The 13,291-nt window shown below is 44.5% G+C and overlaps 1 protein-coding gene across 1 annotated transcript in view; it reads right to left on the bottom strand.

Annotated features, from left to right (window-relative positions):
• LMBR1L (limb development membrane protein 1 like) overlaps positions 1 to 6,705 on the bottom strand; it is a 122,745-nt gene extending 116,040 nt beyond the window's left edge. Inside the window, exon 1 of the mRNA XM_033937404.1 lies at positions 6,464 to 6,705. Within this exon, the coding sequence (XP_033793295.1) occupies positions 6,464 to 6,529 (66 nt within the window). The 5' untranslated portion in view covers positions 6,530 to 6,705. The remainder of the gene's footprint in view (positions 1 to 6,463) is intronic.
• Positions 6,706 to 13,291: the final 6,586 nt, after the last annotated feature.

The raw sequence follows: 13,291 nt of genomic DNA, 5'->3' as shown, positions 1-13,291 counted from the left end.
TCGAAAGAAGCCATGGTGGTAAGGAGATGCTTTAAATAAAAAGAAAAATGAAAAGCATAATTACTAGCCCTATTTGCTAACATAGCATTTTGGTAGAGCCTCTTACCAAATTTATCCATGGCCCTTCCTTCTCTGCCAGGAGGGACAGATGCATATACACTGGCTCCTGAAGTCTTTTTAAGGGTGGACTCGACAAATAATGATTCGTGTGGAAGTTGAGGTTTGTCGAACCCAGGAATGGGAATTACTTTATATAGAGAATCCAGTTTACGTGGGGCCCCTGGGACAGTTAAAGGAGTCTCTAAATTCTTATAGAAAGTTTCCCTCAAGATGTCATGAAGGGGAAGTTTCAAAAATTCCTTTGGAGGCTGATCAAAATCAAGGGCATCCAAAAAAGCTTTAGACTTTTTGGATTCAGCCTCCAAAGGAATGGACAAGGATTCACACATCTCTTTCAAAAAACAGGAGAAAGAGGAAGTGACCTGTTTGGAGGATGGGTCAGGGACAGCCGAATCCTCCTCCTCTGAGGAACATGCGCCTTCAGAAAGAAAGGGTTCCTCTGAGTCTCCCCACAGATCAGGGTCTCTGACATGGGAAGAATGGTCCCGAGACTCAGGTGTCGACGTTTGTATGTGTCGGGTTTTGCGCACCGACTTACCCGACCTCATCGATACCGAGTCAGGAGATGTTATCGGTCGCACCAGTGCCGAAGTCTGTACCGATTGATGGTGAGCTCTCGGTTCCGGTGCAAGGACTGGCATCGATACCGATGAGGTTAGGTGAAGCGGTACCGAAACAGTGGAAGCGGGTAACACGGGTTCCACAATCGGTATCGATACGGGTTGTTCCACAACCGGTACCGATAGCTCGGTGCGGGCCGGCACCGGAAGGTTCGGTGTCATGATAGCAGGAAGGAGCCTTTCTAATTGCTCCTTAAGCTGCACCTGAAGGATGGCCGTAATGCGGTCATCGAGGGATGGCACCGGTACCGCTTTTTTCTTCTGCGGTACCTGCGGTGCCGCTCGACGCCCCGGAGATGAGGAGCCCGATGTCGAGGGACTCACCTCTATAGGGGCGGAGCGCTTCCGCTGGCGTCTTACAGGCGGCCGGATTGGACTCACTGCACTCGAGGCCGGAAGACGTTCCAGCGGGGAAGGCTTCTTAGCCGGCTTACCTGACTGTTGAGATGCCGGTGTGGAATCACGCGGCGTCGAAGACGAGGGTGCCGACTGAATCGGTGCCGAAGCCGGAGTCGAAGGAACGGGGTCGGACATCTCGGTATCGAACAGTAATCGCTGCTGTATCTGGCGATTTTTTAATGTCCGTTTTTTTAGAGTAGCACAGCGGGTGCAAGTAGAGGCCTGATGCTCAGGACCCAAACACTGTAAACACCAGTTGTGTGGGTCCGTGAGAGATATAGGCCTAGCACACCGCTGGCACTTTTTAAAACCCGGTTGAGGGGGCATGAAAGGAAAAACGGCTTCCGCCAAATCGAAGGCCGAGGCTTCGATGGTGGCAGAAGGCCCCGCCGGGGAAAATCAAATTAAGAAAAGAAAAAATATATTTTTTTTTTTTTTACAAAAAAGAAAAAAGAAACGAAATAAGGCCAAAAGCCAAAAAGTTTACGCGAGCGGGAAGGCAATAGAAAAAAAGTTTCAACAGCCGTTGAAAAAAACGCGTCTTCTTAGCTCCGCGGAAACTAAGAAACTGAGGGACCGCGCGCCTCTGTCGGGCGGGAAGGCACTCGCGCGTGCGCGGTGCGGCCGAGCTAGAACTTTCTAAAGTTCTTAGAGTGCAATCACTCTAAAATTGTCCGTACCGGGGCTCCGTCGGTGCCGTCACCCATCAGTCAAGAATATGCTGCCTGCTTGTCCTGGGATAAACAATGTTATTCTGTGATGATTATTAAATCTCTATTTATTATTATCACAGTTCTATAAATAATAATTAATTTTAATTATAATTTGTGAATTGTTCAGACCAATACCCGTGTATTCTGTGATCTCACTGAACTGGGGTACGTTTGGGACCATCATCACACTTCTAATGTCCCATTGCCAGCCTCCTTCTTCTATATAATTGGTAAGACTCTTTAATACTCATTATATATGTTTATAGATAGTTTTTTTTAAAAACACACTTATCTTGATAGCTGTTCCAATAGGCTTGGCGTTATTCTCTTTAACTTCCAGCTGCAGCGAGGTAAAGTGCTTAAATCATAAAGTGCTTGTGCGTATAGTGTTAACTATTAACTTCTGTGTTCGCTAAAATTTATTCTTAAGCCGGGCTTAATAATAAATAGAGATTTGCTAATATTGCTGACAGATCCTTTGTATTTATTTATACTCTGCCTTTCCCAAGGCGGGTCACAATAAAGTACCATACATACAGAATCACATACACTACAACAAATTGAACATGAATGAAACATAATAGTGATAATGTAAAGCCTCCTAAAAAGGATGGGTAACATATCGATGCTCACTTCAGGTTAATGCATCATAAGAACATAAGTTGTCGCATTGGGACAGACTGAAGATCCATCAAGCCCAGTATCCTGTTTCCAACAGTGGCCAACCCAGGTCCCAAATACCTAGCTAGATTCCCAAGGACTGAAACATTTTATCTTGCTTATTCTAAGAATAAGAAGTGGATTTCCCCAAGCCATCTTGATGGTTTATGGACTTGTTTTAAGAAATTATGCAAACCTTTTTAAAACCCTGCTAAGCTAACTGTTTTCACCACACTCTGGCAAAAAATTCCAGATTTTAATTACACAGCTCCAATCTGCTTTGGTTCTGGCTTAGCCGACTCTTTCTGTTAATCTACAAGGAATCTTTCACAGAGGCATAAAGTTTGCACATAAAAGCTTTCCACTCATGACACCAGGCTGACAATCACTGCCTGAACTTCAAAGCATTGCCTCTTAACTCAAGTACATCAATCACTGCGTTGCACAAGTGTTTAAAAGAGGCAGGATGGTAGTTCAATCACGTCAAACAAGTGCGTCCCTTCCTCAGGCTGACACATTCCCAGAGGCCCTGCTGATCCACCATTCCTCTACACATTAGAGGGGTTCTTTAGCAAAATCTAAGGGGGGTGGGAGAGAAGGGGCAGCCCTTATAAAAAGCTTGGTGTATGAGCTTCTGTAGCTTTTAATGTTAATAATATTCCCGTCGAGTTTACAGGCTGGTATACTTAGCACTTTTGTCTCAGAGAAATGGCAAGATTAAAAATTAGGCTAACTAGATTAATTTTTCAGAATGATTTTGCGTTCTCCTAACAGGTGAAATGAGGTGAGGTGACAAGTGTCACAGTCCAGTTCTACTGCAGTTAACATAGGGGTGGGAAACCTTGCTAACACACACACACCCCAGTGATATGGATTGCACATACTATAGCAGCAGTGGCGTAGTAGGGAAGGAGGGCAAACCAACCCGGGCACTATCTTGGTGGGGGTGCCGGTACGTCTCTGCCCCCCACATCCTCCCTTCCCTGCCCCCCTTTAACTCTTTGCCAGCATGAGCAACTTCTCTGGCCTGCTCGCACCGGCCTGGCTCCCCTCTGAAATCACTTCCAGATCATGGATCAGGAAGAGACATCAGAGGGAAAGCCAAAGCCAGTGCAAGTAGCAGGCCGGAGAAACTTGTACAGGTGAAGATTTAAAGAGGTAAGGGGGAGTTAGGGAGGGTGCCATCACCCCAGGTACCTCCTACCCTTGCTATGCCACTGTATAGCAGGATATGTTTATCCAGTCCTATCCTCACTGAGAATTATCAAGCATCATATGAAACTTCTTTAACTCTCCTTTTAACTAAGCCACGATAAGAGGTTTTTACCGTGGCCCAGAGCATTTTGCACCCTGGGCCATGGTAAAAACATCTATCGTGGTTTAGTAAAAGAGGGCCTAAATTAGTTCCCTGATTTCCTTACTCTTGTAACTCTTATCTATATGCTTCAACTTTGCTTACACCCTATGCTGTCTATTAAGATATTTTACCATGTATTGTGTTGACATTGTAATGTAGCATACTATGCCATACTTTCATTGTAATTTGAATAATTTTTACTGAGGTAATTATCTATTGCCTATGTATGACTTATTCTTGCTGTACACCGCCTTGACTGAATTCCTTCAAGATGGTAAATAACTCCCAATTAATAAATAAATGTATACCCAAAGAGCCACATGAATGTCAGGACTACCCCTAGAAGGCCACAAGGTTATATAATGTCATAACCAGAAATGCAGAGAGAACAATGGATCATCTGTGATAAGTACTTTAATGTAAAACAATAGAAACAAGTTGTTAGAGTGGCTGTTCTAGAAATATCCGCAAGACAGCATTAAAAACGGCCAGAACTCTAGTTAGCTTTCTCTGTTTACATTCCATTATGATGCAACCGCATAAAATTCAAAAAGGTGGGTTGCAGATTGCTCACCTCAGAGTTTAATAGAATGACACATGACAACATCTCCCTTCACCGCCAGGGCAGGATTAACCAATAGGCCAAGTAGGCACGTGCCTAGGGCCCGAAATGGTCAGGTGGGCCCGATGAAGGAGGGCATCAACATTGTTTTATCCAAACGGCGATGGGCCCCTTCAGCATCGATCGGCAATGTTAGCCCCACCATCGATGGAAAGACAAGCAAGCAACACGGGTAAGAACGGCAACGGGAACTGTAATTGTGCAAGCGGTGCTGCTTGCCCAAAGCTTCCCTCTGACGCAGCTTCCTGTTTCCGCCTGGGATCACGTTGGGGTGGGGCGGGGCAGGGGGCCCAGTGTATTTGTGTGCCTAGGGGCCCTCGACAAATTAATCCTGCCCTGTTCACTGCTCCTCTCCATATCCTATGGCCTAAGCAGCTGACTTTTAAAATTGGTGGTAAAACCGAAAGCCTGCTTATAGGCAGATCCCCAAAGAGCACCTAGCCAGAAGAGACTGGCTCACCTAATCTGACAAAAACTGCATCAGAACCTAAATAGCAACACATCTACTTACCAATGAAATGAGGAAAATATACAAGTCAGATATCTGTGGACAATGAGGGCAAATCCTTCAGACACTTTTATGAAAGAATCACTATGCTGCAAAAACTGAGCTCTCAGAACATAAAATAAATGAGACACCTATGGGATTCAGTAATGCACAAATCACTTCTCTGTAGCCCCAGCCATCTGTGCTGTCACTACCAGTTTCTGTCTGTTTTGGGTCTGCCTGCTTAGCACAGAAAGAATGAGTGTGGCACAACTTGCTTGGCGGACTCTATACCAGGCTGAACATACCAGTGTCCAAGTCATAGACACTGAAAACCATCACCTAGAAAAAAAATGTTTGAAAGTAGCAGGGATGAAAGAGGAAAGGTTGGCTCACAGATTAAGGATCTTCACATGTTCCAGTCCAGAAATAAAAGGTTAGCAAAAATATAAAAAGTACCGTCAGACAAAAGAAAAAAAAAAAAAAAAAAAAAAAAAAGAGAGAAGGTATCAGGAGTTAATATTTCCCTTCCTGAGGTCAGTACAGGAAGTAAAGAGACAAGGTTTTTAATAAGTTCATTAGTGAACTTTTTAGACTTGACAGTTTCTACAATAACCACATATCCTTGCTATTAGGCAAATTTACCAGTTATTTGCACTAGTCAAAGTGTTGCCGTCAGAATTTTTAAGTTTCAGAAAAGGTACCTACCTCGATAAAATCTCTCCCTTTCTGCCAGGTAGCCCCATTTCCAGCTCGTTCTGCCAAATTCTATACAAGGTCCGACTCTCTTATATAAAAGGTAGCACATCTCCCAGAACCAAGATACATTTCATTTCATACATTATAATGCCAACATAATGAAAAATACTGCTTCACAGGATTGATCCGAGGACGTAGCGTAGGCGCTACAGATGGATACCGACCCAGAGGGTCCTTTTGACATCTAGATCAGACCTTGGACCGGGACCGTCATGCCCATGAAGGCCACTCAGTCAGCCCAATTACATCCCTGAGGTCCCAGCCTGGAGCCCATAGCGGATCTCCGGTTCTACCCTCGCCTCCGATCCGAGTTGAAGTCGCACACAGGCGGAGCGCCGCATTGCGGGCACGGACTCACCTTAGTGTAACAGCACAGAGGGGAGCCAGGAACCAGCTCCGGAGAATCTGAACCCGGGATCCCCCCCCAGGGGACCAATAATGGATCCCCCCCCCCCCCCGAACTGGGCAGCACAAAAACTCCTTTCCATTAACAGCTCATGGTAAGCAACATTTATATCACAGTTTTTACTGTGTTATGTTGGGATATATTTTTTTTTTTTTTGGGGGGGGGTTGTTTTATGATTATATTATTGCTAATAGCATTTTTTTTTAAATTAATTGTTATTTTTGCATGCTAAGATAAAGACTATAGTCCCCGATGTTTTGTTTGAAGCAACAGGACATCCAGCACCAACCCGAGCCCAGTCCCGATCCCCCGGTACTCACGATGCACTCCCGGACCCGCTCGTGGAACAGCTGCTCTCTCACTGACACGTCCCCGTTGCCGTCCATCCCCCGGCAGCATAGCGCCGTCGCTCACTCACGGTGGCCCCGCTCGAGCGCTGCTCCCGCCATCTCGCAGCCCGGCTCCCGTCCCTCCGCTACCGCACTCGCTCGGCCGCTTCTTCACCTCGCCCCCGCCGCCATCGCACTCCCCTCGCGAGCTTCACGCAACAGCCTCAGCATTCTATTATTAAAAGCGACTCGACAGCCCCGCCCCTTCTCCGCTGCCGGCCAATGGGAAGGGAGAAGGAGGCGGGGCGAAGCGACAGGATGAATCCTCCGGAGGGTGACTCGTTGCTTCGTGTTGCTTCCGATTGAGACGAGAGTGATTGGTGGAGGAAGGACTCAACTGGCTCGGGATAGGCGGAGAAGTGGCAGCGGGGATTACGGATGATCTTTGTTGGGGGTCTGGGTTTCCTTTTGGTTTTCTGGTCTAGCGGTGTTACCATGTTTATGGGTGTTTTTTTGGGGGGGTCCCCCAGTAATTTATTGGTTTTGGCCCTGTGTTTCTAACTGTTTCAATATGAAATTTGTTAGTCTTCCCTAACTTGTGTTTTATTCTTTGGTTTTTTTAAAGCCAGATCTTTATTTTTGTGGGGAGCCATGAGCCCAAAGTAGATGGACACTAAATTGTGCTCTGGCTTTTTCCCTGATCTCTATTTCCCCTCCCCCCCATGACCTCAACAGCTGAAGAGGTTCTCCTCCTGGGGCCAACAGCCAGAGGCTCCCCAAAGCTAGCAGTTGGCATCACTTTCCGTGGGCTGGCGCCATAACTCTTTCCCCCTACCACACACCTTATATGGTCAGTTTTTGTGCATGAGTAAAAGCTGAGCATGCTTCTTAGGGGGTGGTGCACGATGGTCCTTGGAAAATACATACCACCAACCACAAGCATTGAGAAGGCACCAAAGTAGCACTTCTGCTGGCAGGGCTTGGGGATCCCCCAAAAGCCTTAGTACCAGTGCCACAAGTTGTTTTTTTGTTTGTTTGTTTTTGGGTGGGGGTAGGGGTGGGGGGCGGCAACAACACTGTTTTCAATATTACATGAGAATCTAGGCAGCACACACATCATGTTCACTATTCCCTCTCACCAAAGCATTGTAAACATTTTAGAGATCAGTATAACAACAATATACCTATTGGCAAGGGACTTTGTTGTGATTACAACAAAGGGGAGAGATGGGACTCCTATATTGCCTTTTTGTGGTTATACATTCAAAGCAGTTTACATATATACAGGCACTTTATTTTGTACCTGGGGCAATGGAGGATTAAGTGACTCAGGGTCACAAGGAGCAGCACTGGGACTGATTCCACAACTTCAGGGTGCTGAGGCAGCAGCTCTACCACTAGGCCACTCCTCACCTCACAGCAGTTTACATATACAAGTACTTATTTTGTATCTGTGGCAATGAAGGGTTAAGTGACTTACCCAAAGTCACAAAGAGCTGCAGTAGAAACTGAACCAAGTGCCATAGGTTCTCAGGCCACTGCACCAACCACTAGGCTACTCCTCCTCTACAAATTGGATTATTAAAGCCATAAGGAGAGTGTGGCACAGTGATTAAAGCTACAGTCTCAGCACTCTGAGGTTGTGGGTTAAAATCCACACTGCTCCTTGTGACCCATTACCCCCATTGCCCTAGGTACATTAGATAGATTGTGAGCCCACAAGGACATAAACAAAGAAAACCCTGCAATTATGGTGTACAAGGTGAAAAAAAACTAGTCTTTATTAATGAAAATTCAATGTAGCATTAAAAAATGAGAAAAAGTAAATTTTTTAAAAAAAATGGTTCTCAGGTGTGAATCCACAAGACCTAACACAGTCCGTGTTTCGGAAAACACTCCTTCTTCAGGGGTCCATGATTTGCATATGCAAAGACGCAGAGAACCTGATGAAACAAATGAAGCCTGTAGGGCACGTGAAAACTCCTATCCAGCAGCAGCAGTTTTCATTGGACCCTGTGGACTCACACCTGAGAACCATATATTTTTTTAAATCTTTTTTAATTTTGTTTATTTGTCTTTTGACGTTGAGCTGCAGTTTGTTTGGATAGTGTTCTTTTGTTTTGCTTTGAGCCCACCAGGACAGACAGGGAAAAATGCTTGAGTACCTGAATAAATTCATGCAAACCATTCTGAGCTCCCATGGAAGAACAGTAGAGAACATTGAACAAATAAATTTGATGCTAACAGACCTGGCCTCTTTTCACACATGATCACAGGTAGATCCTAGTTTAGAAAAAGTAACCACAAGCTAAATATAGAAATACTAGCCTTATGGCCCATTACATTAACAGGTGCTAGAATATATGTGTATGTGTCTGTCTTTCTTTCTTTCTTTCTCTCTCTCTCTCTCTCCTTAGCCGCTTTCTGTATTTCTTTCTGTCTTTCTTTTTCCTCTGTCTTTCTTTTTCCTCGGCTGTCCACCCATTCTCCCTTCCTTTTACCTTCCCTGTGTCCACCACCACCCCTTCACTGCTCCCCTTATCCAGCAGCAGCCCTTCTCCCTTTTTTTATCTCCCCCTGTCCAGTAGCACCTCTTTCCTGCTCCCCCATCCAGCAGTAGGCCTCCCTTCCTTTTTCTCCCCCCCTAGCACCTCTTTCCTGCTCCCCCATCCAGCAGTAGGCCTCCCTTCCTTTTTCTCCCCCCCGTCTCTTCCCCTGTCCAGCAGCACCCCTTACCTTGCATCTGCCCTCCGCCGACAGCCGCCTTATGCTGCCACAGCATGCAGCCGCCGCAGCCTGCAGCCGCCAAGAGCTACCGCGGCCGACAGCCTCCGCGCCACCTGAAGCCGACATCCGCCTTGGGAGAGAAAGAGAGAGATATGTGTGGAAGCGCACTCCTACCTGTAGGGACCTACAGCGCAAGGAAAACGGGAACACGCTGGTAAGAGTGCGCATGCGCGCTTAGGCTTTTATTATATTAGATATAGACATTATAATTAAACTGAACCCCCAAGAAGCCAAACTCTGCATACAGTGTAACACCAGAGACAGATAAAGTGAAAGCATGTTCCTCTGTAGTATGTAAATGGGCCTTTTTACAAAATGCATTAGAAAAATGAGCTTAGCATGTTTTAATGCAGGACTTTGCTGCATGCTAAGCCCATTTTAATACAGCCATAAAAAAGGGATTTTTTCTTTTTTGCAGGACCTATGCTGTTTTCCATTAGTGCTTGAGACCTGCAAAAAATTAACATAGGAGTACCTACTGATTCCTATTTGTTTGATTTGATTTAAATGAAGATATTATAATGAATAAAAAAAATTAAAATAATGCTTGAAAGTTGCCTTATTATTACATGCATTCACTTTTTTACATAATCACAACCATTTGCCACTCATTTCTGCCACTGATGGATGAGTTGAACAAATTGGGCAACATTATAATAATGAGTGATTTCATTTACTATGTCAAATGTGAGAAGCAATGTCATAAATCACATATAGAAAAACTGAATATGCTAGACACTACGTTCATTCAATCTGGTTACTGAGAACCCTAATCAGAAACAGTTACCAAATCAATGGAAACTAGTCATATTAATATTTTCTGATTGTTACTTTTTTAAGTATTTCTTTAGTTACTGTTAACCGAGTCGAGCTCCTTTCTGGTTGAAGACCCGGTATATAAAACTAAGTTTTAGTTTAGTTTAATTATTGGAGAAAAAAGACCTTAGTTAAAGGGTTTCATGGGTCTTAAAACTCCAAATTAGGTGCTACAACTCCAAATTCTGATTGTAATCATTCTCAGTCCAATAATCAATGTGTTGGTGAGGTTCAAACCAAAGAAGACTGAATCATTCAAACATGTGCTGTCAGCCAAAAAAGTTCTAACATCAGCACTGCTTGCTTCAAATACTGGAAGGGTACTTAGCTTCACACCCGGGATCCAGCACTGTAATTAACATGCTATAAACTTCCTCCAGTCCCTTCAAAGAACCCAACCGGAAATCCCCATTTCACTTGTCAAAGCTGAGGAAAATGCCATAAAAAATAAGTTTGGAACTTTTGAAGCCCTACAGTTTTCTGCTTTGTTTGGACTGTCATCACTTGGAAATTCATCACCCGGGATACTTCATCACTCAGGGCATTTCATAACTAGAACATTTCAACACCTAGACACTTCATCACTGGGGCACTTCATCACTTGGACACTACATCACCTAGGACACTTCATCACTGGAACACTCCATCACTTGGGACATTTCATCACTGGGACTCTTCATCACCTGGGGCACTTCATCACTGGGACACTCCATCACTGGGACATTTCATCACCTGGGATATTTCATCACTGGGACACTTCATCACTAATTTTGTATGGTAATGTTCATTTTAAGTTATTAATTATGGGGTCTTTTTATCAAGCTGTGCTAGCGGGTTTAGCGCATCAGACATTTCATCACGTGCTAATCCCCGTGGCCAGCTATAAAACTAATGCCTGCTCAAAGCAGGCATTAGCGGCTAGCACAGCAGGCGGTTTAACGCGCGTTAAACCCCCTACTGCAGCTTGATAAAAGGACCCCTATATGTTTATCCTACATGCCATTTTTAATTTTTTATGTTTTTAGTCGGTAATGGTTATTTTTATGTTGCATGCCATGTTTATTCTACATCTAATAGTCCCTTCAAACACTTGTGTAACACACTAATATCCTCCAAAAAAAAAAAAAGGCTAATGCTCAAGCCAAAAAGTTATCTATATGCCAATCAAAAGATTGAGATAAGAGATTTTTAGGATCTCAAGTGCTCGCAGTTGCATGCTAGTTGAACAAGTCTCGGCATGTAACTATCTTGCAAGCTATAATCGGTCCTTTAAACTCTTATTGTATCATATACTTAATTCTTTTTATGCAATTTGCTATATTTATATTCTCATTATAATACTTAGCTAGGGTGTAGATTCTTAACCCGGCCAGCAGGAAAAGATGAAAGATCTCCGTTTTGCTCTCACTTGAGGTGATAGAGCTTCTTCAGGAGCAATATAATTTGTCAGCACTAAACAATAAAGCATAAGAAATAATTAACCATATATCTATTATGTTTAAAAAAGATTTCTTATATTACATGACTCTTGCAAGAAGGGTCAGGGGTAGGGTATGGCTGAGAGGCTGGTTTTATGTGTTAGTAGCTAGCATCTTGTGTCAGGGTTGGGTTTTGAGACAGGGGTTGGAGTTTATGTATTGACATCAGGTTGTGTTGGGGATCAAAGTGTTGAGTGGAGGAATGTATGTTTGTGGTTTCGATTTTAAGGGGGATTGGGAGGTGGTTCCAACCTTCAGGGAAGGGTCAAACCAAGGAGGAGATCAGAACCTGTCATTGGGGAACAGGTAGGTAGACTGGTGGAGTGCGCTGATTAGAGGTGTTCGGGAATTAGTGGCACTACCACAAGTAGCTATACTGTTAACGAATGGCTACCATGTTACATGCCTTGGCTGATAGCGAGAAGGGCCCACATTATTGGCTCATGCATGTAACAGGGTGGCAAGGATGGACAGAACATTCAGTTAACTGAACAGTGCTCAAGGACCCAGAGCATTTGGGGGGGCCTAGTATCTCCTCCCCACATGACTGAAATCTGTCTCCTCTCTGTTCCTCCATCTCTGGCACTCCTTTTCTCTCTCACTTCTACCCTCCTCTGTCTCTAACCCTCTCACATGTTTACCTCAAAAGTCCCTTTCTGCATACAGGGCCTGGCATAGGTCGTCTGCCATTGATTGGAACTTACTCTCTGTCATGACTCATGACCCACCCGTTTCTGGTGTAACTTCCTGTGTTTGCAAGGGCAGGCCATGGCAAAAGAAGGTTCCAGTCAGCAGCAGAAAGCATATGCTGAGGTTCTATACAGAGAAAACTTTTGAGGTAAATGTGGTGGTGGTAGGGGGTGAACCTGGAGAGAGAAAAAAAGATGTGGGATTTTTTTTGGGTGGGCAGGACCCTTATTGCTGTCAGTCCACCTCTACTGGGTGGTCATGCATTAACTGTGCACCCTGTTTCGTAAATGTAGGGCAGATGCAGAGCACACACTTGCATTTGCCACATATACTGTAATTTTTGCTTTACAAGTGGTAAATACAAAATTTATCGCACTGTATTAAAAAGGCCCCTTAATCTTATATATAGTATTTGACCCAAATGACTATAGCCATGTTTCCTTTTTTAAAGTGATGGACAGTTTGGCTGGACTAGAAAACACCCTTACAATTTTGTCAAGAGACCAATGGGAGATTGCTGGAAGTGCCTGAATTCCTAATGTATTAATTTGGGCTCACTTGATAGCCCTTATTTTCTAGGATGTTTTCCTGTCCGTCCATACCATTACTATTCCTCCCTCTTCCTAAGAGATCCTATGCTGCGTGTCCCAAGCTTTCTTGAAGCCAGATACAGTCTGTATTTGCCACCCTCACCAGGAGGCCTTTCCACACATCTACCACACTTTGGTAGATGAGTGGAGAAGTAGCCTAATGGTTAGTGGAGTGGTCTGACAACCAGGGGAACTGGGTTCATTTTTTATTGCAGCTCCTTGTGACTCTGGGCAAGCCACTTAACCCTATATTACCCCAGGTACAAATAGCACAGTTACTTACCGTAACAGGTGTTATCCAGGGACAGCAGGCATATATTCTCACATGTGGGTGACTTCATCTACGGAGCCCCGATGCGGACAGCATTTCAAGCAAACTTGATTGAAGATTCAAGCTTGCTGTGCTGCACCACGCATGTGTGCCTCCTGCTCCACTAGAGGGCGCATCCCCTCCTCGT

This window comes from Geotrypetes seraphini, chromosome 3 (genome assembly GCF_902459505.1).
Source record: "Geotrypetes seraphini chromosome 3, aGeoSer1.1, whole genome shotgun sequence".
Lineage (NCBI taxonomy): Eukaryota > Metazoa > Chordata > Amphibia > Gymnophiona > Dermophiidae > Geotrypetes > Geotrypetes seraphini.
This window is presented reverse-complemented; position numbering and strand designations above follow the sequence as displayed.